The sequence below is a fragment of the Lacerta agilis genome, chromosome 2 (genome assembly GCF_009819535.1).
Source record: "Lacerta agilis isolate rLacAgi1 chromosome 2, rLacAgi1.pri, whole genome shotgun sequence".
In the NCBI taxonomy this organism is placed as follows: Eukaryota; Metazoa; Chordata; class Lepidosauria; order Squamata; family Lacertidae; genus Lacerta; species Lacerta agilis.
In genome coordinates this window covers 92850939-92878193 of record NC_046313.1, presented here as the reverse complement: position 1 = coordinate 92878193, position 27255 = coordinate 92850939, and the positions used below count along the sequence as shown (strand labels likewise).

The window sequence follows — 27255 nt, the reverse complement described above, 5'->3', positions numbered from 1 at the left end:
ATTTCACAGCTGGTAGGCCACATTCAGCTTGGTGAGTCCAGGAGCGCAGGCCTGCTGTATAATCAGTTTCCAACAAACCAACACATTCAGGGTGAGAAGGTATCTGATCTTGACATGTAAAGAGTGTCCAGCGGCCCGATGCCCAGAGGGAGGTTGCATTACAGTATCTAAATTTAGGCTACCAGAAAAACTTGGACTGCATTTTCAGAAGACGGAGTCTGTGTTCCATAGCACTGAATGGAACCCACAAAGGATACTTCTCACTTTTCTAGAAAACCATATTTCTGATTGGTAGGGCTGTATGTACCATATTCAGCCTCTCCCTTCTCTGCTCAGTACAGTACCATTGCATCTTATGAGGGGGTTTGGTACCAAGGGTTCCTTGCATATGCAAAAACACGTATACTCAAATTCTTGGACCTGTCCTCTTGTGAGCATCCTGGGGCTTCTGGAACCAATGCACTGAGGTCAAGTGTTCACTTACGTCTGAGCTGCTTATGCATGTCGGAGTAGAACAACTGTGGATTTAGCATTGATGCTGAAAACACATCACAAGCTGAGCATGTGCATACAGACACATTGTTCCTTAATTCTAAGTGTTGTCTTCCCTATGACAGGAAAGCGGGAGGCGGGGGGTGGGGGTGGTTATGGAAAAATAATAATGTAATATTTGCTAAGAAAGGTGCGGGGTGCAGCACAGTCTTTTTCAAGGTGCCGATCTGTCTGGGATACCGTTGCCCTATAGGTTTGCTTCTTATTTTCAAATTTGTGTGAAGAGAGAGCACATGCTGAAGTTGCTCGTGAATATATGGAGGGCACTATCTCAGAGGCAAACTTCTTCAGTCCAAGTGTAGGGATGGGAGAGGCTGCAGTTTCCTAGCCAAAGGCACTCTGCTCACTCAATTCTCTCTCTCTGTGAAGCCCCCCTTTTGTTGTTTTAATGTATTTTTAATATTTTGTTGGAAGCTGCCCTGAGTGGCTGGGGAAACCCAGCCAGATGGGTATAAATCATAGTTGTTGTTTTTTACTATCATCACCATCATCTTTCCCCTTGGATTAAAAAGTCTGGTTAATCTTTACAGCTGGCCATAGTGAATATTTCAAAAAGGCCTGCACCCATCCCGTCCACTCTCCTGATAAAAAAATAATAATAATATCCAGCTTGCTAAATTTTCAACGAAAGCTGTAACCTGGCTTCTAACAAACAAACCATAGTTGGTGTTAACCTCAGTTTGGGTGCCTCAACAGGCTGTGGTTAAGTACAAATGGAAGCAAAAGCTTCTAAGCTCTTCCTTGCGTCGGGTGGGGTGGCTCAAACTTGTCATGCTGAAGTTATGGTTTAGTTTGATGTCTGAACACTTATTAAAGAGAAAGAGTAAACAATTCCTCTGGGCACACCCCATATAGTTACTTGAATTCTGTCCAAAGTCTGACTGTATCACTTCCCACTCTGGCATATAGATCATTCACGCAAAATCTGTATGGATTTTATCCTGACAAATAAATGCAACGATGAACATGTTAAAAAAATAAATGAAGTCTGTGTGATTGACAGCCTACTTCTTCCAGCTTTGTGCCAAACTGGCATGTATGTATGCCATGCGTGGCTTGGGAAGGTTCTTCAGTGCTAAAGCAGACTGCACAGGAATGTCTGGTGTTACGTATGTTTAAATTGGACAGGATTCTTCTATGCTGGGGGCGGGGGGAGAGAGAATGCAACAATGGAATTGTATTCTTATATCTTTTTACAAGATACAGTTGGTAGCTCACAACCTTGTTGACAGTTAGTGAAGTTCTTGTGAACTTTGGCGCTGATAAGTCAAAGCGCAGAAAGCAGCATTACGCCAACCTATCATATACACTTAATTTTAATGAAAAATAACCCCATGCTATGCTCTATTTACTTATTAAAGAATTGTCTCAGCTATTAAGGCTCCAATTGGCTAATTTATTGCATTTTGCATAGTAGCTTTCTCTGTCATGCAATCAATCAATTCAGTTCTCTCTCCTGTGTTATTCCACTTAATTTTATTTTATTTTAAACTTCAATGCTTGGGGAGGAGGAGAATTATTCACCCTCAGAAGAAGACTAAGTTGCTATATTCCACTGGGATCTGAACCCTGAACCTCTGAGGTGTAAAAGAACATGTTGCTTTTTCACTGCTGCACCCAGAGAAGCTTTTAACTACTCTGTTTATCACTTCTGACATAAATAAATGAGAAAAAAATCAGACCTTTGAAGAAGAAAAACTTCATCTAATATTGTTAATTAGCCATGACAAACGATGAAATAACATTGTAAATCTTTCATAGAAACAGCCACTAGATTTTAATTACACACATTCATAATTTAGCAAACAACATCTTATTTGAATGTGTTTAATATGTACGGTACTCAAGGCTTCAGAGTCCTTAATTTTGTTTCACTTAAGGAAGCCTTTAGGTTCTGCTCATCTTGTATTTTATTTGCTTTGTTCTTCTAAAACCATAGAAAATGCCTTTGCAGTTTTGATAAATATCTTTTTATTTATTGTACAATGACACGAGGAAAACTTTGGTTCCGTAAAATATCAATGCATCATGCCAATGTTTAGCAATTCCTTAAGCCAGTCAAAAAAAAAGTTAATGTAGATTTCCTCAGTAATTATCTGAGTGATAGAAAGATAATACAGCACACTAGAACAATAAATAGAAGGAAATTATCTAATATCCCTAATCTGTTAGGAATCATATCAAGGTGGAGGTCTGTAGAGCTTTTGTAGCTAACATTTGCAGAAAGAAAGTTAACCCTTGACAGAGAGAAACATATATAATCCATATGACAGCAGAACTGAGGGGGAGGGGGGAAGGGGAAGGAAGGGTGTGTGTGAAAAAACCATGGCATTTGGAATAACTGCATTTGCCTTAAAGAAGTCTATCTGTGCACTTTGATTTTAAAACATCTCCCATTAAAAACAAGCCATTGGTATAGTGTAAATAGCTAAAAAATTAGTTATAAGAACCATTCAGAAAGTATTAAAAATGTGAGACAGTGATTTTTTTTGATTTTTTTTTGCATCTGATTCATTTGAACTCCCCCCCCTTTTCTCCTTTATACCTGTATACCTAGCCGAAATGAATAGACATCACTCGAGAACCTACAACTGTATTCCTAGGATTCCAAAGGAAAAATAAATGGACAGGAGCGAAGGTGAGTGGATTTGGAAACCCTCCCCGCTCAACATATACATTAAGTCTACTGGGAGAAGGGAAAATAAAATCGGATTGAGAATCAGGTCACAAGTATGTTGGTCAACCAGTGGGCTGACTGTACCACAACACGTCATCAAACCTAGACTAAGGGGGAAATGGCACAAATCTAGATTAATGGTGGAAACCACAAGCATGTAATGGGATAGACTCCTACAAGTTCAGTCCTTGGTGGTAGATAAACTGTATTATTTTATTATGTTTGCAGTCTCCATGTAAGGAGCGTACCACAGATCAACCCTGAGTTAAAGCTGACAATGGGAATAATCTGGCTGACTGGCTGGAAGGAAGCGGGATTGGGGCAGGGAGTGGGGGACAAAGGCACTTGTGCACAACAATGGGCACACGTGAACATCTTCCACTGCCCTTGAACATCTGCAGGTGGTTTAAAGCAGGCACCCCCAAACTCGGCCCTCCAGATGTTTTGGAACTACAACTCCCATCATCCCCAGCTAACAGGACCAGTGGCCAGAGATGATGGGAATTGTAGTCCCAAAACATCTGGAGGGCCGAGTTTGGCGGTGCCTGGTTTAAAGAAAGGCAGAATGAAGTTTCTGTGGACCATGGAGGAGCTGGGTGTGGAGAAAGGGAAATACAGTGGTAACTCTGGATACGCACACCTCTGGTTGCGTATCCTTCAGGATGCTTACGCGGCAAACCCGAAAGTATTTTTCCGGGTTTAGATATGCGTGCATGCATAGAAATGGCACCTCTGGTGGCAAATTCCTCGGGATCTGACCGGAGCTCCGGAATGGATCTTGTGCGCAACCGGAGGTACCAATGTACCATCACCTTGCATATTTCCCTGCTCCTCTCACAATCTACCATATTTTTCTGCGTGTAAGACTAGGTTTTTCCCTAAAAAATAATGTCAAAAATTATGGGGCGTCTTATACATGTAGGAAGGGCCATCTTCCTACATTTTCTTAAATCTGAGTCCCCCAAAATAGGGGGCATCTTATACATGGGGGCGTCTTATAGACGGGAATGGGGAATCTGTGGCCCTCTGGATGCTGTTCAACTACAACTCCCATCACCACTGATCACTGGCAGTGCTGGATGAGGCTGATGGAACTTGGAAGTTCTAAGTTGTATGGAGTACCATAGGTTGCCCTGCCCTGATATAGGCAGGCCAACCAACAGTGAAGTCGGATACATTCAGATGGTGGCGAAAGTGCTTCCGATAAATATTTAAAGCATGCCACAGCAACTATACCAACAGAGCCATTGAAACTCCCCATGCAACACACTGTGGAGGTGGCTCTTCACTCAGCAATGCTATAAAACATATGGGTGGCCCTTTGCCAGTTTTCCCGGCAGCAGAAAGCCCCAAATGGGGCATGGTTGGGAAGGGGCGAGGTTGAGCCAACCTGGGATCCACAAAAGGTCTCACTGCTGGCAGTTGAGTTCATTGGTGAAAAGTAGTAGTCAAAATGATAGGAGCTATTTGTGTGTGTGTTGTTAGTTGCTAAAGCCCATTTATCTGGGAGTAAACCCTATTGAATTAAATGAGACTTCCTTCTGAATAGACATCAACAGGACTGCACTGTTAAGTGGCTTACTTTGCGGGGATTTGGGAAATATTGCCTTCCACATACTTCGTATTAGCAACCAATTTCAGGCCTATTACTCTACCCACTGAGAAAGTTAATTGATTTTCTGTCTGAAAAACCCAAATCTACAGCCAGAACAACAAACATGTAAATAAGCTGAAAAGTCGAGGGCATTTCAGTTTTAAACCAGCATGCCCCCCAGATGATCCAACTGTTCCTGATTTTTCCTGAAGTTATTGGATTAATATAAATCACAAGGATAGTTAAACCAGTGTTTAATAATTTGTTCAGCACCTCAGATATTAATCCTTGTGAAAAATTCATACTGTAAAAGGGATGATTTAGTGTGAGAACCCTCCCTGCTTTGGGCATGTCAGGGACTTGCCACTTTATTGCAAGTTAATATTTTAAACCAGCTTTATTTATATAAGTTGACTGATGCCTGTTCTGTTGTCTTCACCGCTATCCTCCAGGAAAAAGCTCATGAAAGCTATTTCTCCATTTAAAAAGCCAGGATAAAAAAGTATACAAGCCCATTGTCCAAGAAAGAACTTAAAAGCGATGCACGTTGCCAAACTGTGCTCCCCACCCAGTTACCAAACACAGGATACAAGGCAGCTTGTTTACTTCTCACAATTGAATGCATACAAAAAAGGTCTCGGTGCAGTCCTGTTGTCAGGTCAGTAGTCAGTTGTTAAAATGCTGAAATATCCTGATAAAACTTGCATTTTTGATCCCCTCCCTAAAGCTGCTGTCAAAGGTCTGTTTTCCTTTCTTGGGTTACTCCCTACTGCCTAACATAAATTGTCATAACTACTGGAGGACAAACAGCCTTTTATCAAAACAATCTACTTAGCTCAACATGAATGCAAAAAGAAAAGAAAAGAAAGAAAAGGTGGTTGGGTGGGTAGATAGGTGGTGGGTGGGTGGGGGATGTTTCCCACCTTTATTTAGAAACATTTCCATCATCTTTTCTCCCAGATCTATTTGATAGACTCAATGGGACGGTGCTTTAATAAAATCAAAACACGAGAGAATAGGACCTGGGGAGTTAACAGGCTCGAGATCTGGCTGCAACAAATGGAAATGCTGCTATAAACATGTTCTCCACCCTGCCGGAAAACTTCCCTTAATTCTTACTTACGAGACTTTTTATTTTAAATAAAACACACTACCATATATAATGTACTGGTTACAGGTCAAAGATCCCTTGCTTGCAGATCTGCTTGGATGCGACTGTGAGCTAACAACAAGGAAGAGTGCAGAAGATTAACACAACTGAGCCAAATTTTAAAATGGTTAAGTCCATAACCAATTTCTCTCATGTGATTATTTAGTTTTGAACACATGCATTCACACTCATGCCATATGCACGCGCACAGACAGGCACATGGCTTACCATGTGCATATTAATTTCTCTTTCACTTAAGAAGATGGCGGTGAAAAACCATCATAGATGGTTTTCTGCATTGCTTGAAGCACCCCTCACTAAAACCATCTGGTTATTAAAAGAAAAAGCGCTTCCCCCCCTCTCCCCCCCCACAGCAAACAGCAGCTAAAAGCAAGGGGTGTGTGCCCTTCGCTCTCCTTACATCAATCAATGTTGTAATACTAATTTTAAAACAGAAAGGAGATTTCTCTTATTGTAACTTTGGATACCACAGTATCAGGCGTGTGACCACAGTAAATCAGTTGTGATAGATATTGAAATGCCATTACATTGTCCAACCCTCCATCCTGCCTTTTTAACACAGAAAGTATTTTTCCTTCTTCTCCAAGCCATCATCTTTGTGTCAGAGACGCTCTCCTGTCTGACAATAGCAATTTAGAAGAGTTAACTTTTATCGTTCATTCTGCTGTGTAACTTTCCCCTTCAAATTTCTTTATCTGCCCTCTGAGCTCATCTGAACTTTCATGTTCTCCCAGCATGCAGGCTTGCATTCAAAACTATGTCTAATAGACCAAATAAGAGGTTAATAAGAAGTGGCAACAGAAAGAAAAAAATACAATCCCTGGTAACTGATAAGAATGACAGTGGCAGCCCTTTATTGTTTGTCTTCAAATATAGAGTTAAAGATCTTTAAAAAACTAAAATTTGACGCCTTTGAAAAGAAAGAAGCACAAAATAACAACAGGGGGTTATTGCCTGGCAGCCACAGGGGAGAAGCTCCATAATTCTTATTCTCCCTTTTGAAGGTTGTTAGAAATCTGATTCAAAAAAGCAACAGCAGAAGGAGAAAGCCTCTTGAGGCTATAGCCATTTCCTGTGATCATGCATAATGTGCTTCAAAAGTGGGTTTTTACCAATTCTGTTGATCAATTGCACCTCCTTCATATTCCCCCCCCCCTTTTTGCTGTGTTTACATCTGATGCGACTCAATGACAAGCACTGTCTGAGACTGTGAAACAGACCTGTCATGTTGATTTATGGGCGCATCAAACCACGACTTGTCCAAACTGAAGCTCGCAGTTCATTAATTAGAGAGTTGTGACTTTGAAGTCAGCTTTCAGACTGTGGTTTTTAACATTTGGCTTAATTTATATGCTCTTGAATGTGGATCTCTAAGGGAAAAACTGAAATTCCCTTCTTGTCTTTGAACTTCTTTTGACCGCACAATAATCATTTCTTTGTCCAGAGTGATGCCTGCATCCCAGAGTCATTAACGCGCATTGAACTGCCACTGATGAGTAAGCCCTACTGAATTAGAAAAACAGCCAGCAAAACAAAGCTGAGAGCATTCTGCACAGTGATATCTCACAATTACATGCCTTCCCTCCCTGTGCCATTTCCATTTTAATTACTGTTAGTCCTTTAGATTTACATTTTAGACATTTTTTAATCTGTTCCCTTTTTTATTATAGTGGCGCCCGTTAACGGGCTATAGTTAAGGTTCATGTCAGCGTTTCCCATTATAACCCCCCCTTATTTTCATAACGCGACTGTAAAAATTCACACTTGACTTAAAACTTGGTTTTCCACAATAGGGGAGAGCGGTTTGATGGAGGCCAAGAAAGTGTGTGGACCAATCTGGTAATGTGTGCTTGCATAAATCACACCCACCATGCTGACACACAGCCAACTCAGGTATGGGAGCATCGTGTAATAAGGCACAACATTCTAGGCATCCAACAGGCAGTCATGCAGTGTGCAGGGGGTGCGACGCCTTAATACCAACATAGTTTCCACAACCCACCATGTATTTTCTAGATGGCAATTTATGGCCTTGAAGGAACACAAACCAAGGCAAAATTTATAAAATACAGCAGAATTTGCAAAGTTGCAAATTGTGAAAGGCATATGGCAGCATCAATTCGACTATCAGTAACAACTGTTGTAGAAGGGAAGAGGAACCCACTGTATCCCACAGGTTTCACAATTTCATAAATGTAATGAGGTAACGGAGATACTCGACTCCAGATGGAACGGGCATAAGGTTGAATACTTAGTAGCCTGGGAAGGCGCACCAGCCTGTGAGAACGCGCAGATTCTGGCTGAGCAGGTCACGGAAGAGTACCTCGTAGAGGAATTCCATGCGCTCTTCCCGCGCAAGCCCAACCCCCCCTCCCAATTGTTTTTGGGGGAGGTGTTTGGGTCCACGGACGACGAGGGGGATTTTGGGGGCTTCCCTGCCTCAGAGGAGGGAGAGGGGTCTGGAGAGGAAGGCTACGAAGACACCGATGAGGGGGAGGATCTCTGGGATTTCTCGCCAGCGTTGGGCCCCTCTGGGAGGCGTTGTTTGATTCCACTGGCAAGGAGGATGGCTCATTCTTGGGCTTTCCCCCCTCTCCGGAAGACTTCCGGGACTGGGAAAAGGCGTTGGACCCCACCTACGAGGAGGCAGGAACTCACGCTGAGTTCACCCCTTCCGCAGGAGGCTCACCCCCACCGAGAGGGGAGGTTTTTTTGGGGGGGGTGGATGTCAGGGAACTTCCATCGGGCAGTGGTAGGGGGGCTGAGGCTCTGTCAGAATACAGAGAGCCCTGACGCCACCTGGACAGCAGTACCTCTTCCAGTGCAGGAAGCAGCAACGCCTCTAGTGGGGAGGAGAGGGAAATGGGCAGCCTGGTGGGGAAAGGGGTTGGAGATGCTGCGGAGAGCCACAGCGCCTCATCTTGTCTGGCTGACCAGGAGGGAGGTACGACATTTCTGTCGCCCCAATTGCGCAGAGGGGTGAAACGTAAGGAGGGGAGGAGGAGACTCGGGGTTCCCAAATTCTTATGTTGGGGACGTAGTTGGAAGGGGCCACTCCCAGATTCTGCTAGTGACTGAGATGGACATGAACTTTGTTGCTCTGCACTGTAAATAGTTTGCACAATAAAACCTGATAAAAGACAGGTCAGAGGTCTGGCTCATTACTCGTGAGTAACCACCACACGGATCTGACAATAAATGTACCAACAATTCAATTTTTCAGCCATCATTTCCAATCGTAGATTTTGCTTATGTAGTGTTAACAATATTTTTGGTCCATGCTGTGCATGGTATAACCCTCAACAGTCTTTATCTGTGTCTGTGTGTGTTTGTTTGTTCTAACCAGGGTACTTTAGGGGGTAAACCTATTCCTCTCAAACCCAAGTTTCACCTCCATTAGCAAGCTACCCCAAAGCTTGGCTTGGAGCTTTCTAAATCTCTACCTCCAGGAAACCACTCCATGTCATCAGCTCCTTTGTCAAAGAACTTCTGCCTGGTTTGTCATGGGACCTATGTACAGATTATTATGGAGCGGGATCTAGAGCGTTCACAAATGGAACTGGCTTATATTACTGTTTCTCACATCATCCAAACAGTCCATAAGAAGGACATGAGGGCCTTCTGTTGTTGCCAGCAACTGGTACTCAGAGGCATGTTGCATCCTAGATCACATACAGAACAGTAATCTGTGGGTGCACAGTTAGAGTTTAGTGCTGATAAAGCCAAGTTTGCAAGTTCAATCCCCATAAGGGACAGCTGCATATTCCTGCAATGCAGGGGGTTGGACTAGATCAGGCTTCCTCAACCTTGGCCCTCCAGATGTTTTTGGCCTACAACTCCCATGATCCCTAGCTAGCAGGACCAGTGGTCAGGGATGATGATTGTAGTCTCAAAACACCTGGAGGGCTGAGGTTGAGGAAGCCTGGACTAGATGATCCTCATGGTCCCTCCCAACTCTATGATTCTAGGTACAAGCTGTCTTTCAGAAGCTTGACCTTCATTACTCATCTTCTCACTGCTGAGCACCTGATGAACTTCAGAAGTGCCACAAAATACCCTGAAACATGGTTTGACAATCACAGTTTTATAGCCAAGCACAGCTGTTACGTTAAGGGGTAGAAGATAATGCATGCAACATCAGAGACTAGTTAGAAGTGCTTAAATCCTAGTGAGTGAATGGGGCTTCAGAGCTTTGTGCTTCCATCTCCCATTATTTAAATGAGTCTTAAGGCTGCTTCACACCAGATGCTTTTTTTCCCCTACCCTGGAATTTGCTTTGGACATTCTGAACAAGAAGGAAGGGGATAGAAAGAGTGGCAGTTCCTCTTCCTCCACTTGTTTAGAGAATCCTAAGCAAGTCCACAAAATTTACCAACAGATATACTAGCCTGAATGGAGCTGCCAGAAAAGACACAAAAGAGCTCCACCCCTCCTGCAGCCGTGGGTTGCATTTCTATGCACTCGCCTGCATGAAATCCCTTGTCACTTTGGGCTTGCAAGACTAGTGTTTAAATACAGGGCTGGTTTACAATATCCAAAGCAGAGTCCTGACATCTGACCATGTGGGGAGAGATATGCCATCTTTGTATCTAGGCCCAGATTCAAGCATTCTAGTCAGGTGTAGTGAGGGCAAGCCCATGCACTTGCACGCAACTTTTTCGAGGTAACTTTAAAAATCCTCAGAGCTACCCAGAGATTGGTCCCCAATTCAGGAAAAGAAAAATGTCATGTGTGACGCATCCCCTCCGGATACCCCGTTCTATCTGGGTTGCAACCAATGGCCTCAATCCAAACAAAGTGTGCATGCAGTAATCAGGGCAGCACACATGTAGCATAGTAAAAGAAGCTGGAATCCATCAATCAACTGTTTGGCAGAGAAGGGGGGACTGAATCCAGCCTCCAGCTCCTTCTTCCGAATAGCAAGGTTTCAGCTTTGTTTACCAGGCTACATGTGCACCAAGTTAGCTGCTGGACTGGGGAATTATAAGCACAGAACCACTTTATGCATATTAATTCTCCATTAATCTAGAGAGATGTACGTCTGGAGGCTGGGTCAGGGCAAATGTGTATACAACCTCAAAGACTCCAGCAAATACAGCACTAGAGATTTTCATTGTGCTACGTTTTGGAAACACAAGTTGTTAGTGCAATCTTTCAAGTAGTAACTTCCAGAAACATTTTCTTCTTCTGGAAAAAGTACAGCTATAATGTGCTGCTATAACATACCGTAGGAAGAAAATTAAAGCAGCAGCAGCAGCAAAGAGAATACAGGTTCTTACGTCTAACCCTAAAAGCTTGGACCCAGTGCATTCAGCTCAGCTTCACAACCATTCACAAGATAAATGATGGTTCTAAAGTTGTTATACTTTCTTTTGGGATCTGTGGTTTGCAAGGAAAAATGGGCTTTAGTTGTACCTCTTTAGGCTGTTTTCCGGCATGTTGTTGCTGTAAAAGTTGTAGCTGCAACTGTTCCTGTTGTTTCTTATAAAATTCTTGAAGCTGCTGCTATAAAGGAAAGAGAGAGAGAGAGAGAGAGAGAGAGAGAGAGAGAGAGAGAGAGAAGAGAGAAAGGGCGGGAGAAAAAGAGACTGTTAAGTAAAACAAAGTAGGAGAGCCAATTCAGGATCTCCTTTTGGTGTAACACACAAACTGCGATTTGAAAAATAGCATCCTTTTATCTGTAACAGTCTGACCTTTAGTTTGAAACTCGACAATAAATTCAGTGCACACTGACTATTCTTGGCATTATCGTTTGAAAAGTAATCTCCAAAATGAACTGATGAAAAACATACCATTTTCTACACAAACTAATTAAAATAAGGCAAGGAATGACCTTTGGTTGGAACAACAAAGCCAAAATGCCCTTGCTGGGAGAGCCTGGTGAATCTTTATTTAGAAGCAATACATGCTTTCTAAATCATCATTGCATTGTACTGTACTAAGCGTTGTTTGGTACAGACACAGGCTCCCTGCTTCCACCCACCTTGCCCAATCTCCCAGATAGATAGCTTTTTTGAAAATTCCATTCAATGAATGAGAGAGAGAGAGAGAGAGAGAGAGAGAGAGAGAATGACTAAGGCACAGTGCACAAGGTCAACTTGCAATGGACTTTGGCGTTGCTGCACCATTAATGAATTAACCCTGCATAGCTCACCAAGATATGCAAACCTCAAAGTCATTTTTGCATTTCCGCTAACCCACAGAGAGAGAACGATATTAATTCATGGCATACATCAAAAGTCTAACATGTGTTTCTATGACATGCAAGGGTTTGTACACACTTCACTGTTGACTTCTTAACTGATGTGCCTAGACATAATTGTTTTGTTTACCCACCCCATATGATCACTAATATAGTAAAAGCGGACAGGCAGCAATTGCACTGAGGTTATTAAAAAATTATCCCAGGGTATAATCTATTAAATCTTAAAAGTTCCTGCACTGCAGGGGGTTGGACTAGATGACCCTCATGGTCTCTTCCAACTCTACAGTTCTCTGATTCTATGAGTAGGTTAGGCTGACACACCAAGTAAGCTTTGCAGCGGAGTAGAGTTTTGAACCCAGGTCTCCCATAACTGCATTCTATTGTCTTAACAATTGGCTCCCTAAATGCACCACCTGCTAGTTGTTTTTCGGGTGTGCTTCCTTATGTGCTCTGTAAGCTGGGGGGAAAGTACTTTGACCTCTTGTTTATTCTAACTAGTTATGGCACAGGTTCTTTGCAGTAGATGTAGGTGAAAAGCAACCATTATATTTGAAAACTTGGAAAAATCTGGTGAAAAATCTACATCCCATTCTGAAAGCATTTCTGATATTCCCTTGAAGAAAGGCTTTGGGAGATTGTGGAATCTTTGGTCCCAGGTATCGTATTTTTGAGAATGCACTGAAGAGAGGGATATATGCTCAGTCATCATCTAAAGCTGCAACTATTATGCAGCACACACGTGGCAAAGTATGGAAGAGAGTTACAACTGGCATAGGGGCCACAACAGATGTATTGTCCCTATAAGAACACCTGTCTCTGTGCGTGTGTGTGTGTAGATTCAGGTAGGTAGCCGTGTTGGTCTGACGCAATCGAAATATACAGTCATACCTTGTGTTGCGTTAGGTTCGTGATGCGTCTTTTCCGCTTGCTGCACGCTTCACACATGCGCAGAAGTGCTCTATCATGCTCCGTGCTTGGCAGAATCACCACTCTAGTTGAGGACTTTTCAAGGTGCGAACGGCACCCTGGAACGGATCGTGTCCGCAACTAGAGGTACCGCTGCATAAAAAAATTGTCCAGTAGCACCTTAGAGACCAACTAACTTTGTTCTTGGTATAAGCTTGTGTGTGTGTGTGTGTGTAGTCTATGCCTGCCTGCCTGCCTACCCAATTCACATGTTTGTCTGCTGCGGAGGAAAAAAATCATTACTTCAAAATCAGCTCTAAGAGGCTAGTCCTTCAATAGCGGTTTTGGTGAGCTGAACAGCTGCAAAGGAAACAAGCTGTTTACCTGCTGAAGCATGAGTGCCTGCTGCTGCTGGAGCAGGACCTGAAGTTGCTGCGGAGTTAGCACTTGCTGCTGGAGGATCTGCTGCATTTGCTGGGGAGTGATAACTTGAGGTGTCATCATAGCCACTGACACTGGAACCTAAAGAATTAGGAAAGTGAAAACAAGCAACTCAATATGTTGTTCGTCACGGTTGTTGTTGTTTTTCAAGATAATAAGAACCTTTCTTTTCACTCCAGACATTCAAGATCATTCCTCTGGTTCACTTAAGTGACCCATCTTTTACTTCCCAACACCTTGGTAATAATTTAATCTTGACTTGTTTAGTTCACAGAAATAATAATAAAAAACATTAATTGATTACACTTTCTAGATATGTTTCTCTGCCCCCCCATGTGTTATTTTGCAATGGAATTATTTCCAAGAAAACTGAACTACAGTATTCATTTGTGTACCTTCTAGAGGAAGCCATCAATTCTAACAAATTTTTGCATTAATTAATAAGTAAGACCCTTCAAAAGCAACCACTGGGGAGCCTGAACTTAATGATTTGAAGAAAATGAACGCCATCTCGGCAATATCGAAAACCGCACCTTGTTCCCAAGCAATTTTAGCAGTGGAGTTCCTACAGTGATGTCTCTACCATTCCATATTCACCCAGCATACAGATGGCTTCAATTCTTTCGTATTATGTGAGATACCATTAAAAGCCGCTTTCCATGACATTTCAGTGACAAACAGCTACAGTGATGAACTTGATAGCATTTCATATTTGCAACTGTTAACACGTTTCTGCACGGGCATCTTTGCAAGGAACCTGTACACTGTATCTGAAAGGATGATGTCTTGTTCAGATAAAACACTGACATTAAAATGACAGGCTGTCTTGGCCAAGGTTACACAAATTGTATTCAAGCGGATACCTAATGACAATGCTTTGAATTCTGCAAGCTTTCTAGAATGTAATTTAGCTATTCAAAATAATCACTGCACTTGTGTTTAATTTGCAGACTACATGAGAACCATTTTGTCAGTTCCGGTAATGCAACAAGACTATTTCGCTAGAAATCTCACCAGAAAAAAAGAGAGCAAGCAAGCTAGAGAGAGAAAGATGGGGGGGGGGGAGAGATACAGAACTCACATGACTTTGAATAGTAATATTTAAGCACCTTACTTTTCTTTAGTTTCAGCTCAAACAGATGACAGCAGAAAACTAAAAGCGGTAAAGGATATAGTTTGTTAAAAAGGATCTGCTGTCATCTCATGTATTACAATAAAAGGTAATAACATGTTTTGAACATTTTTATGCACCACGTTTTAAAAAATCAGCAGACAATAGCTGATCCAGAGATAAAAGGATTTTAAAAAAATATTTCAGGGGAGTAGTAAGCAAGAAAGAGACGCAGTATTAATTTTATGTAACATAATGTCTTAATATGCAGTTTATCTTGACTTTTTCACATGATTTGTCCTGTCATTTGCATAGCAAATTCTCATTCCTAATTTCACAGTCATTATGCACTGATGTCCTGATTTCTCAGCACCACTAATTTTGATGAACTAAAAATGGTTCCTGAAGGTCAGATTCATGTATAGTGAACACCCTCCGATGTTGTTGTGTAGGTTTGCACAAGTGTCAGAGACAGTTCTTGATTGCAAGAGTCTAAAGAACTTGCACACTTTTTGACATTTCTATTAACGTTAACACTAGAAATCCACACCAAGAGTTCCCAGAAGCATCACCATTCTGAATTTGCACTGTGCTGCATGTCAGGATAACCCAAAGCAATTGAGAACCCAGTTCAAGACACAGCAGCTCCCTCTCAGCACTGATATGACTAAAGATCTGAACAAGCATAGTGTAATAAGAGTTACTTGAATTTATCTGCGAGGCAAGCCTTAGTGAATACTAGACCAACGGTTGGGTCCTTCTGCTGTACAGCCTTCTCAGTTGTTATCTGCATTGTGCCTGCATTACCAAAATAATATATGCCAGTTTGCAGATAAACCTACAAAATTTAGCAGAAGTGTTTACTAGCCTGTGGAGGGCTGGGGGGGGGGAGGGAGGGAGGGAGAGAGGGAGAGAGAACTCTAACGCTCCTGCAACATCTCACTGCATTCCATGATGCACATCAAAGAGCGTTTTCCCCCCTCCTCTAGCAGCTGGTTTGGTTTCGATGCTGAGCACAGAGGAGCTCTATTCTGCCAACCTGCTCAGTCGCCTGCACGGAATCCCTTGTCGTCTATGGCTACCAGGCTAGTGCCTTAATACAAGAGTGTGCCTTCCCATGAGTTCACGTGTGGCACTGCCTTACAGAAGTACAGTATAGCTGGAACTTATATTGGCTACTGCATAGTTCCCTGGGAAGTTAATTCCAGACTCCCACAGGCACAGCCCTCCCACGGAAGGGTAAACACCAGTAGCAAATCCTGAAAGGCAAACACTAGTTTACCCTTGGGATCCCTTCCAACTCTACAGTTCTATGAAAAATGCAGTATCAGCGAGGAAGAATCGTATGTAATTTTGCCCCAAGACAGTAAAACAATGCTATACTGTGATAATACCTATAAGCCATGATCTGCCTTCATCAAATCATAGAATTGTAGAGTTGTGGGTCCCTTCTAATATGTAGTAATCCTCCAATATTCCCTATAATGCAGGAATCTTTTGCCCAACATGGGGCTTGAACCCACAACCCTGAGATTTAAGAGTCTCATGCTGTACTGAGAGCTGGTGGAACATGGGGGCTAAAAAACTAAACTGTGAACAATGAAATTTGTATTTCATGCCTGCCATGAACTGGAGTGGGGCTGGACACCATCAGGCACCTGTTGGGAGCCCCCAGAGCTTTCTGGCCCTCCTTATCTACCACAGGGCTGGGCTGGCCATGCAGCAGAGTGAAGCAGTTCACATCAGGTGGCACCATGATCAGGTGGATAGATGAACATAGGAACTGGCCCAAGTTTAGGGGAGGGATGGGGAGAGGCAGTCTGCCATTTGGCTTTGGGTTCAGACAGCTAGAAATTGGCACTCCTCCTCCTTTCTCGTCTCAATCTCCTTTTGGGCAGTGGTGCAGAAGGACAAGGGAAGATAACAGGAAGGAGGTGCCCATATTGATAGTCACAAGGAGGTGGTCCCACTTTTGGAGGAAGGGTGTCGAGAGTATTTGGCCCAAGGGTACCTCAAAATCTGGAGACTAAACTGTCCTTAACTCTAGCCTTCCTCTACTCTCTCCCGGGAAACATTTTTCCACAATAGCTGTTTTTAGCCAAAACCACATTTTTTACCTTCAACAATTTCGTCTACTGAATGCCAAACATGGATCAACATTTATTATACAGTATTAATCAGGAACGCTTCAACCCAAATCTTGCTTCAAGAACTCGAGACAGTAGCATAGGTAAAGTTTCAAATAAATATGTTCAAATGGAGCAGAAACTATTGTGGTGTATGTGGGCAACAGCCAGAGATTTATGGATAGCTATTCTGTTTCTCAACTTTGAATGTCCTGTCCAACTTCTTCATGTAACTAGTCCCTAGTAATACTAGGCTTTAAAGGGCTGCTGCAGCAGGGATAGGCTATTATAGCCCACACTTTATTACCCATTACTACCGAGGTCATTAGCAGCAAGAGTGATTGTACCGGTCTTAACCTATTGATCATTGTAACTACTATCATTTAATCCTGTGTTGAATGTCTGGAAAGCTGCTAAAGGCACACAAGAGAGAGTGCTCTAGCACTGAGAAATATAGTGAAAGCTTGGAAATTACACTTTGATTCATAAAAACTAGCCAGTGGTTTAAATCAATAGTATTTAAAACAGTCATGTAAGTTCTTAACTACAGTCTCTAATATTTATTGGTCCCTGTTTGAGTGTATTCCGTCAAAACTGTACTTATTTTAGAGACTATGCAGTATACCACACATTATACATCAGAGTGAAATAAGAAACCTCTGTCTTCTCTTGATGTTAACGTGACAGAACTTCAGTCCGGGGTGGCTGAAATTTGAAGATACCTTTTGCAAATGGCAAATGCTTAGAAAACATCCTAGTTTAGATAAGGCCCACTTTAAAAGAAAGGAGGAATGAGATCTCGTCACTTGAAAACCCCTCTGAAAGGCACCGATCCACAAACTATTTACTGATCAAACATTTCATTACTATGAGTACTCCGGAATAAACTAATTGTGATGTACACTAAACTGAGTGTGTTTTATGCCTTTTATCAATCATAAAAGGCACTTTCACAGAAAAGAAAACAAAGGAGTGCAATAGATTTAGCTTATTTCTTCAGGGAGGTGGAAATATAAATAGGAGCTAAGACACAGCAAAGTGGATGTTCGGATTGCAACCGTGTACACATTTACTTGGGAGAAAGTGTCAATGGAACTTACTTCAAATAAATCTTGCACCATTAGTGTGCTAGCTTTGCCCTAGAAAACCGCCCTCAATTCATTGCCCTATTTAATGACTTTGGTTTATTTAGCAAACTACATGCAACCCTGTTGACAGATACTCATAGGGTGTGGTTAGGTACCCAGCTGCATTTAGAGTTGGCAGTGAATGAAAAATACAGCTGCTGCTCAGCTATTATAATTCTACTAGTATAGACCTGCTGACATTCTAATACCATCAACGGCAAATATGCCTTTAAATAAACCAATTGGTTCCAGGTTTATTTTCCCAATCCATGCCTACATGTTTCTTGAGATTTCTATCCACTATATTTGCCCACTTCACCTCCCCCCCTGAAAATATTCCATTATTGTAGCCTTAAATTTAGCCTGAGTTCATCTTCAGGATAACAATCGTAAGACTACTAGTGATGTGGCACTTTCCCACTGACAAATGTAAATGAACCATCAACTAAAATTTCACCTCTTCAATTAGACTGAATGCTAAATAAAGGGATTTGCCAGTTCAAATTTCCATAAACAAACACATCAATTACAATTTTATTTTTATTCAATTTAAAGAACAAATCGTCATCACTCCCTGACTTTAAAAAGAAAATATTTTTCAAGTTTCATGATTTATCCTAAAATAATATAATGCAAAATTATAGTAATCTTGCAAAAAATAAATTCAGAAATGTGTTTCGAATGGCATTTTTATTTCGTGACTGAATGAGAATTGATTTTCGTGAAATGTATGTAAAATAAGCAACTGTGTGTAACCAATAAAAGAAAAATTCAACTGTACCAACTTCGCAAGGGCAGCGTCAACAGAATTAAGGTTACCCTCTACTAATACATATGCAGGTTTGTAATTATTATAATTAGTGTGAATGAAGCATTCAGAATGATGCTCAAAACATTTTGTTGCAGTACTGTGTAGGTTTTCACTAAATCACATTACCCGTATCTCACCCAGGATAGAACATTTCTGACACAATATTTCAGGTCTTCGAAACAAAAACAATTAAAAAAGAAGAAGAAACTTGAGAGTGCTGGAACCATTCATGTGGAAACCATGATTCTGTTTCACTATGCAAAAGAGAATTTCACTTTTAAGACTTCCCTGTTTTCGCCCATAACACTGTACAGAACATTACGACAGGTACTGTTTATTATATTAATGTAAAACCAGCTAAGTAGTCAGTCATTAGCATAACTGTTCTCTCCTCAACAATACAACCTCCTATTAAAAAGGGGGAGAGAAAAGGAGAGAGAGAAAGAACCTCTTTACAATTCAATTAGCATTTTATTTTTCATCATTTTGTTTATTGCATTTCACCAAGAGTAGGAGTTTGACCAGACATACACAATTGAGCATAATAGATTCGCCTGACTTGGTAAATAATTTCGGGCTTCCCACCACGTTAACCCTTCTTTACCAACTGCGAGACAGACAGAAAGGAAGAAAGAAACATGAAGATTTAGTATTTGTTTAAAATATGAAACCTTGGTGCAACCTGATCCTACCTGACAATTCTCATGCATACCAAGCCCCCTACTAATTGCTTAAGCTATAATACATAAAAATTTAATTTGCATACAAATATAAAGTTTGCATAAATTAAGTATCTTCTACTTTAACATGAGTGCTACAGTGGAATCTATAAAGCAAAGCTACCCTTAGTTTAGGCAGGTGGGGAGGGGGAGAGAGAAGGAGTAGCGGAAGGAAAGGGACCATTAAACATTTGCTATTTCTCAAACCTAACCTGCTTAATAAGGACATCCTACACATTACTAAAACTAATTGTGTGTGTGTGCGCGCACACACAAATGCACAAATTGCTCTGTTTCTTTTCAGTTTAGCTTTTAAAGACAAACCCCGATGAGATCAATATTGATTTATAAATTCTTAAGCCTATCTACATACAGTCAAGAAGATATAACACCTTGCCTGTTATTTTCTAAAACATTTGTACACTGTGAGATTTTAATAATATAAGGCTGAGAACGTCGTTACAGAGAAATTTAAACACATATTATTTTTCTGCAGCAGGTATTGGAAAGTGCAAAATCAGCACCACCAGAATCATTTGCAGCACTAGCTTGTGGCTTTGCTTTCTGCTGCTTCGCTTTTAAGAGTTAAAAATGTGGTTCTGTCTTTTCTTCTGGGTTTGGGGAGTGGATGGGTTGGGGGAAGGGGGTATACGTGCAATGTGTACGGACTAATGTAATATTAATAAGCAATTAAAATATGGCGAACTTACTGAACCAGTTTACTCTTAATCAGACACAAAGAAAGCAGTCAGATTATGACAAGATATATTCAGATTCTTGTTCTGCTAAACACTCATACAGAGGGTGTCACTTTATTCAGAACTGCAGCCTTTACAATACTTGTAAAAGTTTATTTGCTTAAGTGTGCTGTATTTCACACCTATCACAGGTGCCCTCATTTGTGCATCAGAATCTAATTTACACTGGCTGTGCTGAGCTGTAATGAGAAAACATCAGATGCTCCTTTCACAATCTTGCTATTCGCTGCTTTACTTCTAATGAAGACACGTTCCAACCAGCAAGCTCTCTGCATGTTAAAGGTCAAAACACTTTTTTAAAAAAGATGCTTCGCAAAATGAAAGCAAACGGGGGGGGGGGGAACCCTAGAAGAAAACCTTCACATAAAGTGGTGTGACAATTAAGAGTAATTGTGCAAAATAAAAAGGCTACCTTTCCTAAAAACGTGTGAAAAATTAAGCTGCCACTACTGATACAGGTTATATTGGGGGGGGGGAATCAAAATTTAATGTATTCTCCCCTGTGTCATCTTGTTTTGTCAAGACATCAAATAGAATTGGAAAGTACAAAATAACAAGCCCTTGAGAAATCACAGAAGCCGACCTTTTTGATGTTGTTGGTTTACCTTGTTCTCAGTTATTTGAACAATGATGTTTTAGATTTAAGGGCAAGATAGAGAGCTTAAAAATTAGAACATGCTATCAGCTATTGTTGTTTGGATGTCCTTAAGTTTTTCCTTTAGAAAAGGTAATATAGCATCTTACCAAACAACTGAAAGGAAACTCCACCTCAAAAACCTGCACAGAATAATTAGCAATAATGGATGCTTGTTCAATGTTCATTCAAATTTCTCCCTCACCCCTTCAAATGCAATACGGACAAGAGAGGAAACTGCACTGGAAAGGTTAACAAAAACAGGCTACTTCATATAACTACTTGATTCCATTTTATATATATAAAAAACAGACACATCAGACAGCTTTACAGATATGTTATCCCCCTCCCATCCTTCCTCTGCTCCTCAACTCTTGAAAACAGATAAATAAACCTAGGGCCAAAAAGGGGGGGAGGGGGACACCTTATAAAAATAAAGGGCATTTCAAATGAATCCTGAGTTTCACAGCAAAGCTAATTTCCAGCAACACAGCCCTGCTTTCAGTAAAACAAACAAACTGCTTACAGCCGGCCAAGCTTCTCACCAAACACTATCAAGTTGAGACTGCGGGTGTCAGAACTTTCCCACAATCCAGCCACGCAGGTGTGGATGGGGGTGGGTGGCCAGGCTGGGATCCCACTCTTTATCTCTTTATTTTCCCAAGCACAGTGGGGGTGGGGGTGTGAGAGAACAGATCACAATGCTTACCTACCAAGTAATAAACATTTCCTGGAAAAAACAACAACTAAGGTGTCTCTTGTCAGCTAAAAAACAGCTGTTGATATTGTGCCTCTCTTCCTCTGCGTCTTCACTCTATAAACTTTTAAGTTCAGCAAGACTTTCTTACCTCTGAAATGGACTAAGAGTCCGCAAGCATCTTCCCCAAAGTATCAGCCTGCTGCACTGAAAAACAGCTACCCATTTATACTTCCAGCGCATTAAAAAGAACCAGAAATATAATAGGAAGAAACATGGGGTTTTCCTATGCCTTTCTAGGTACCAACAACTCCCAGCAAGCAGACTGCTCAAGAAGGTAAGTGAATTATTACATTAACATATTTGCTCTGTGTCTGTAACAGTTTAACATACCAATTTTGTCTGCAATATATAATCAATAGCCTTCACTGTCAACATAGACACACATTATCTATTTTGTTTTATTTGTGAACATACCTGAGGAAGCACAGCTGTGCATATGACCATCTGCAAGAATAATAACTAAAAACAAAAACAAAACAAAACCTGGCCACTTTTCAGCAGTTGTCTATTAAAACTGAATAATGGTGATGCTACCAGTTTCTATAAGGCTGCTTAATAATTTTCAGGAAGCCTTGAATTTCAGTGAGGAACAGACGACGACGTACATAGGTGTGATGGAGTACTAATTTAACTGTGCTGGCACAGATCATCTAAAATTTCCCTCTTAAGATTTTCCCATTTTGAAAAACTGCAGGCAGAGTTCGCATCAGGCAGACAACTGTGTGAAAAGCTATAGAAAGTTATGATCTCGTGTCAGTTTCATTGCATCACTCCGATGCTACTGGGCATGGCATCTCCTAATTCTCCTTATATTACAGGGGTGGGGGGGGGATTGGGATTAAAAAGCAATGTGTATTTTAAAATATAACCAAAACTAACAAATGGCGAACAAAACCTCAGAGAGAGAGAATAACTCCCTATCATAAGCTTTCTGATGATTTATGGTTTACTAACTCAGCAAGGTTACGCAACACTGCATGCCTTTTTAGATGCATTATTTGAGCCAGTTGAGATTTAATTAAGATCATAGCCTCCAAAATCCCTGTCAAATGAAAAATTCACAGAAGACAATGCACTATATATTCTCATGCAGATAGTCTCCTCTCCACGACTCTGGAATAACATAAGTTAATCCTTGTTTCTATGGTGGCAGACAAAAGTTGACTAATTTTGTTTTCTTTTGACGCTTGTGTTGTTTTCTGGTTTGTGTCATGAGATCATTCCTTAGTAATGGGGCAGAAGGGGGTGGGGGCAGTGGGAGTGAAAGAATGAGAGGGCAGTGGGAATTTGCAGAAATGTGTCCCAATACAGCAGGAGATCTATCTTGACTTTCTCCAAGCTCTGCTGTGATGTCATCATGCTTTCACTTAATTAACCCCTGATGGTGCAGGCAACATTTTATGGTACAACTCCATTTCTGATAGTGTGCTGGCAATGGGCTTATATATATATTGGCAATTAACTATGTTGTATTGGCAAATAGAAATCAACAAGAAAAATATCTGAAAGGTTAAATCAGACAGCAGACGTTATTTATTTCATTATTTATTTACTAAAAGCATTCATAGCGCCCAACCCTTCACTGGAAGGTCTCAGGGATGGAAATTTACAACCAACAAAATGAAGTTACAATATAAACTAATGCAATAGTTTAGGGAAAAACAAAATAAATACAGAAAAAAAGATAAAATCGCAGATCTGTAAAACTACAAAAGCTGTGACAATCTCCTAATTTCAAACTTTCTAACCTGGGGCCCCTTCCCCAAGGCATGTCTCAATTTTATATGTTGAGAAACACACCACGCTAAATGAGCTTCAAACCCCCTGATTAAAAACATCACCTTTTATTTTCACTGGAGTGCGATTTTATCCCTAATAAGGTTTATCTGTGTAACGAATGCAGGCCTGGAATTTTTAAAGTGTTATTTTTTAAATGGAGGCTCACAGGCAAAGACTTTACCTCTTGCAGGCATATATTTCTATTTGCATTATCTTAATATCTTTTTGCTTATCTCAGGGTTTAAAAATGACAGGTGCTAGCAGTCTTTTGTTTGACAGGCCCCTACACAAATAACTGTCTTGCCTGAAAGGGCTAATGCACTACTAATGAACAATAAATCAGCTTTGATTATAAAGTGTCAGGCCAATCAGTTTTCAGTTCAGCTCTATCGCATCCTAGGCCAAATCAGCTATACTGTTTGGACAGGGTTTGTTTTCAGATTTACATCCTTATCAATGCAATTTTGGAGAGGACCGGGAAGGCAGTACAGTATGATTATTTAAAGCTGCCTAAAACAGAATGTTTATCTGTTTCTTGAAGAGAAGCTACAGTAGTAGAAGAGCAGCATTGCTTCAAGAACAAATATCCCAACATTGCTACAAGGATAAAAATATATCACAAAGCGCTCATACGTTTAAGCCACCCATCTATAGATTTATCTGTTCAGTGTGTGTGTGTGTGTGTGTGTTCTGTTCAATCTGAACTCGAAGTGGGCAAGAAATGTAAGTGTATTTACATTAAATCTACTTAGAACCTGATCGTGAATAGCCCATATCACTAATCCTGCTGGAGCTGTTACATAAGCTTACAAGGTACTTATGTGCATGCATTTATGTTTGCATCTTGCTATCTAAACACACAGATTTTTTTCTTAGATGTTTCAAAGATTTAGACCCACTTTTTTTTTTTACAAAATATATATATATGACAATTCCATGTTTCCTACATATATGCCACTTTAACGAATAATTATACATCAACAGCCCTTTAACTTTTTTTCAGAAACAAATCTTATTCATTTAGAACAAATAATATTTCCTGCTCATGAAGCTTGCCTTCATTTTTTTTAAATGCACCGTCTTCAGAACACTGCTATCTATTTCTAAAACAGCGCTTTACATTTAATTCCACACTTTCTTCAAACTTTCCACAAATACCGATTTGACCTATTCAGCTCCTCTCCTCTCTCAGCTATGTCAGGTTATGAAAGAGTTAATCTCAAAGAGGAAGCATGTATGTGCACTTTGCTCTAAACTAACCACCCACTTCCTAACAGTTCCCTCCTCCCTACTACCACCACCCCTTAGAAAAATAATCTCATTTTGCAGAAAAAATCAGTACTGCAGGACTGACACTTAGCTTATTTACAGTTAGATCCAGTTATACTTATTTCTTCAGAACACATTAATACCAGTCCGTGTAAAAAAAACCAACACCTTCCCATACTTAATTTCACGTGGCAAATTGACTGACAAGTAAAATTAAACACTTAACCGTTTTACCCCTTCCCTTTCTTTTTCCTTTTCACAAAATACTATGAAGACATCCAAGCCACAAATACTGCAAAGAATTCTGTAAAAGTCAAAGCAGAAGACAAGCAATAGAGGAACAAGAATATTTCTGTAGATTCTCTTAAAACATCTTCAGTAAACAGTCCACATTCACACAGTATTCTCTTAAATCTAACTCCTCACTAAGCTTTGCACTTGCTACAAGAGAGCAGTACAGTAGTAAATAACAGAGCATGCATTGCTTTCACTTTCCCCCCTTCAAAAAATGTTCCCAAATCTTTCCCAAACTTCTGGATATGGAGAAAAGCAGGCCTGCACACTGTCTCTTTCTCTCCCCCACCCCACCCCCCCAAAAGCCTGTTTTTTAAAATCACCCCCATAAAACTCTTGATCAAGAAGTTGGTAAACGACAAGATTTTAAATGAAGGAGACTCAAGCTTAAAAAAGAAAACGAAAGAGAGGGAGGGAGAATAGGAAAACAGCCTTTGCAAAATTGAAGACCATTATTATTATAACTGTGCATAAGTAAGGTTTTTCTCTTAAGAAGAAAATCGTAAAATCAATCATATTGACAAACCTGACAAACTCCATTTAGCTGCCACCACCACAAACAGAGTGCTGGGCCATGAAGCTTCTATTAAAGCCTTGTTGTACAGTCTCTAGCTTCCTCAGGTTACAGACAGATTGCACGCACAAGGGTGCTCCTGGGCTGACAAGATGCAAAACTACCCAATCAGCCACGCCCTTCTCCACCAATCACAACCAGCCTCTAAACATAATCAGTTCAAACACCCCTACACAATGGGCCTCCTCTCTCTCTCTCTCTCTCTCTCTCTCTCTCTCTCTCTCTCTCTCTTTTCTGACAGCAGGTGAAATAATGCTTTTGTGAAATAACGCTTTTGTCTCCAACGCAACTACAGTTAATTGCTGTTAACCCTTTGACCCCACTGTGTTTGTATCTGCGCGCTAAAAAGCAGGGCAAAGAGCACACACTTGCTCTTAATCAAAAGACCTCTTCCGAACTATTTCTTCTCCCCCCCCTCCATACACACACACACACACACACCCCACCATCCGAAGCCAATCCCCACCTCATCTTCCCAAAACAAACAAACAAAAAAATCAACCCCTATATTTACTAACAGAAAGCATCTTACCAATCTAACCTTTAAAGAGCAATTTTGTTCGGCAGCAAAGGCTACATGACACTAGAGAGCAGTGAGCTAATGCAAGGCTTCACAACAATCAGCTCAAATTGGATAGGCCAAAAAGAGATAATTACATGCTGAGGAGGTGGGTGGGTGGGTGATTTTGTGCTGCAAAACAGTCTTTCCGGGTGGGGATGTAACTTTTACACCCTCTTATGCAAAATTATTATTACTGTTCTTTTACCAAACTCTAGTCTTTTGGAGTTTTTCTGCCTCGCGGAGATTATGCATGACAGGATTTGTATGTGCCTCTATATATATGTGTACGTGTATATTTTCTTTCTCGCACACAAACACAAATAGCTCTCCAACAAGAGTTTGCGCAAATTATCAATCTGCCCGGCCTATGTAGGGAACTGCAACCCACCCCTTCTAAACAAAGCAAAAGGAAATGAATCACATACTAGGGAATGATAATATGTTAAAATGTACTCACAAGACACAAATGTATCTGTTATATCCCGCAGATCAGTGTTTACAAAATAAAAGAGTTTTATCAACCTGTTGTTAAGGCTGCCAAACAAATATTGGTAGCAGATGATGACTTGGTCTGTGCCGGGACATTTGCGATACTTGGTTTGATTATTCTGTGTAATTAATGCAGAACAATCACTCAATGTGTCAAATATCCAAGAAGAAAGAAATACTATTTTGCCTTAATCATTAATCCAACCCAAATGAAAATACTGGTCTCTCTTTTTTGTTTTTTTATCCATGGAAACTATAACATAAATATATTTCCACTCAACCAAGGGCATTTAACACTAGATTGGTTCATTTCTTTTCAATGTTATCTACAAAGAGGGGCCAATCTGACTTTTTATATATAAAATTGAAGAAACTGTGTGCAAGTTTGCAGCTTTTTCAGTTATTTCCTTAGCACATAACTGACAAAATTAAATGGGCTAATTACCATTAGCAGTCACGAATATGCATTATTTACAAAAGCCAAGGACACCAAACAACAAATGGTGGGGGGCTGCTCACAAGACAAAGGATCCAGCTCACTGACAACTTGTGATCTTGTGATATGGATTGCTTTCTGTTGCTTGAAGTGTTTTTGTATTAGATAACAAATTAATGGAATGTTTTGTCCAGGTCACTAAAAAGTTGACCCACCGCAACCCCAGTTATGAATATTTACAAGATCTTAAATCTGCCAGA

General features: G+C 40.7%; 1 protein-coding gene across 11 annotated transcripts in view; it reads right to left on the bottom strand.

Annotated features, from left to right (window-relative positions):
* FOXP1 (forkhead box P1) overlaps positions 1–27255 on the bottom strand; it is a 533089-nt gene that overhangs the window by 98816 nt on the left and 407018 nt on the right. For 10 of the 11 annotated variants that reach the window (XM_033141225.1, XM_033141233.1, XM_033141229.1 and 7 more), the window contains 2 exons: positions 13490–13627; positions 11410–11499 (listed from right to left, as the gene is read on the bottom strand). In XM_033141225.1, coding sequence (XP_032997116.1) covers positions 11410–11499; positions 13490–13627 — 228 coding nt within the window. Of the gene's footprint in view, positions 1–11409; positions 11500–13489; positions 13628–25460; positions 25631–27255 lie in introns of those variants that run through there. The other variant, XM_033141231.1, reaches the window with a different exon arrangement.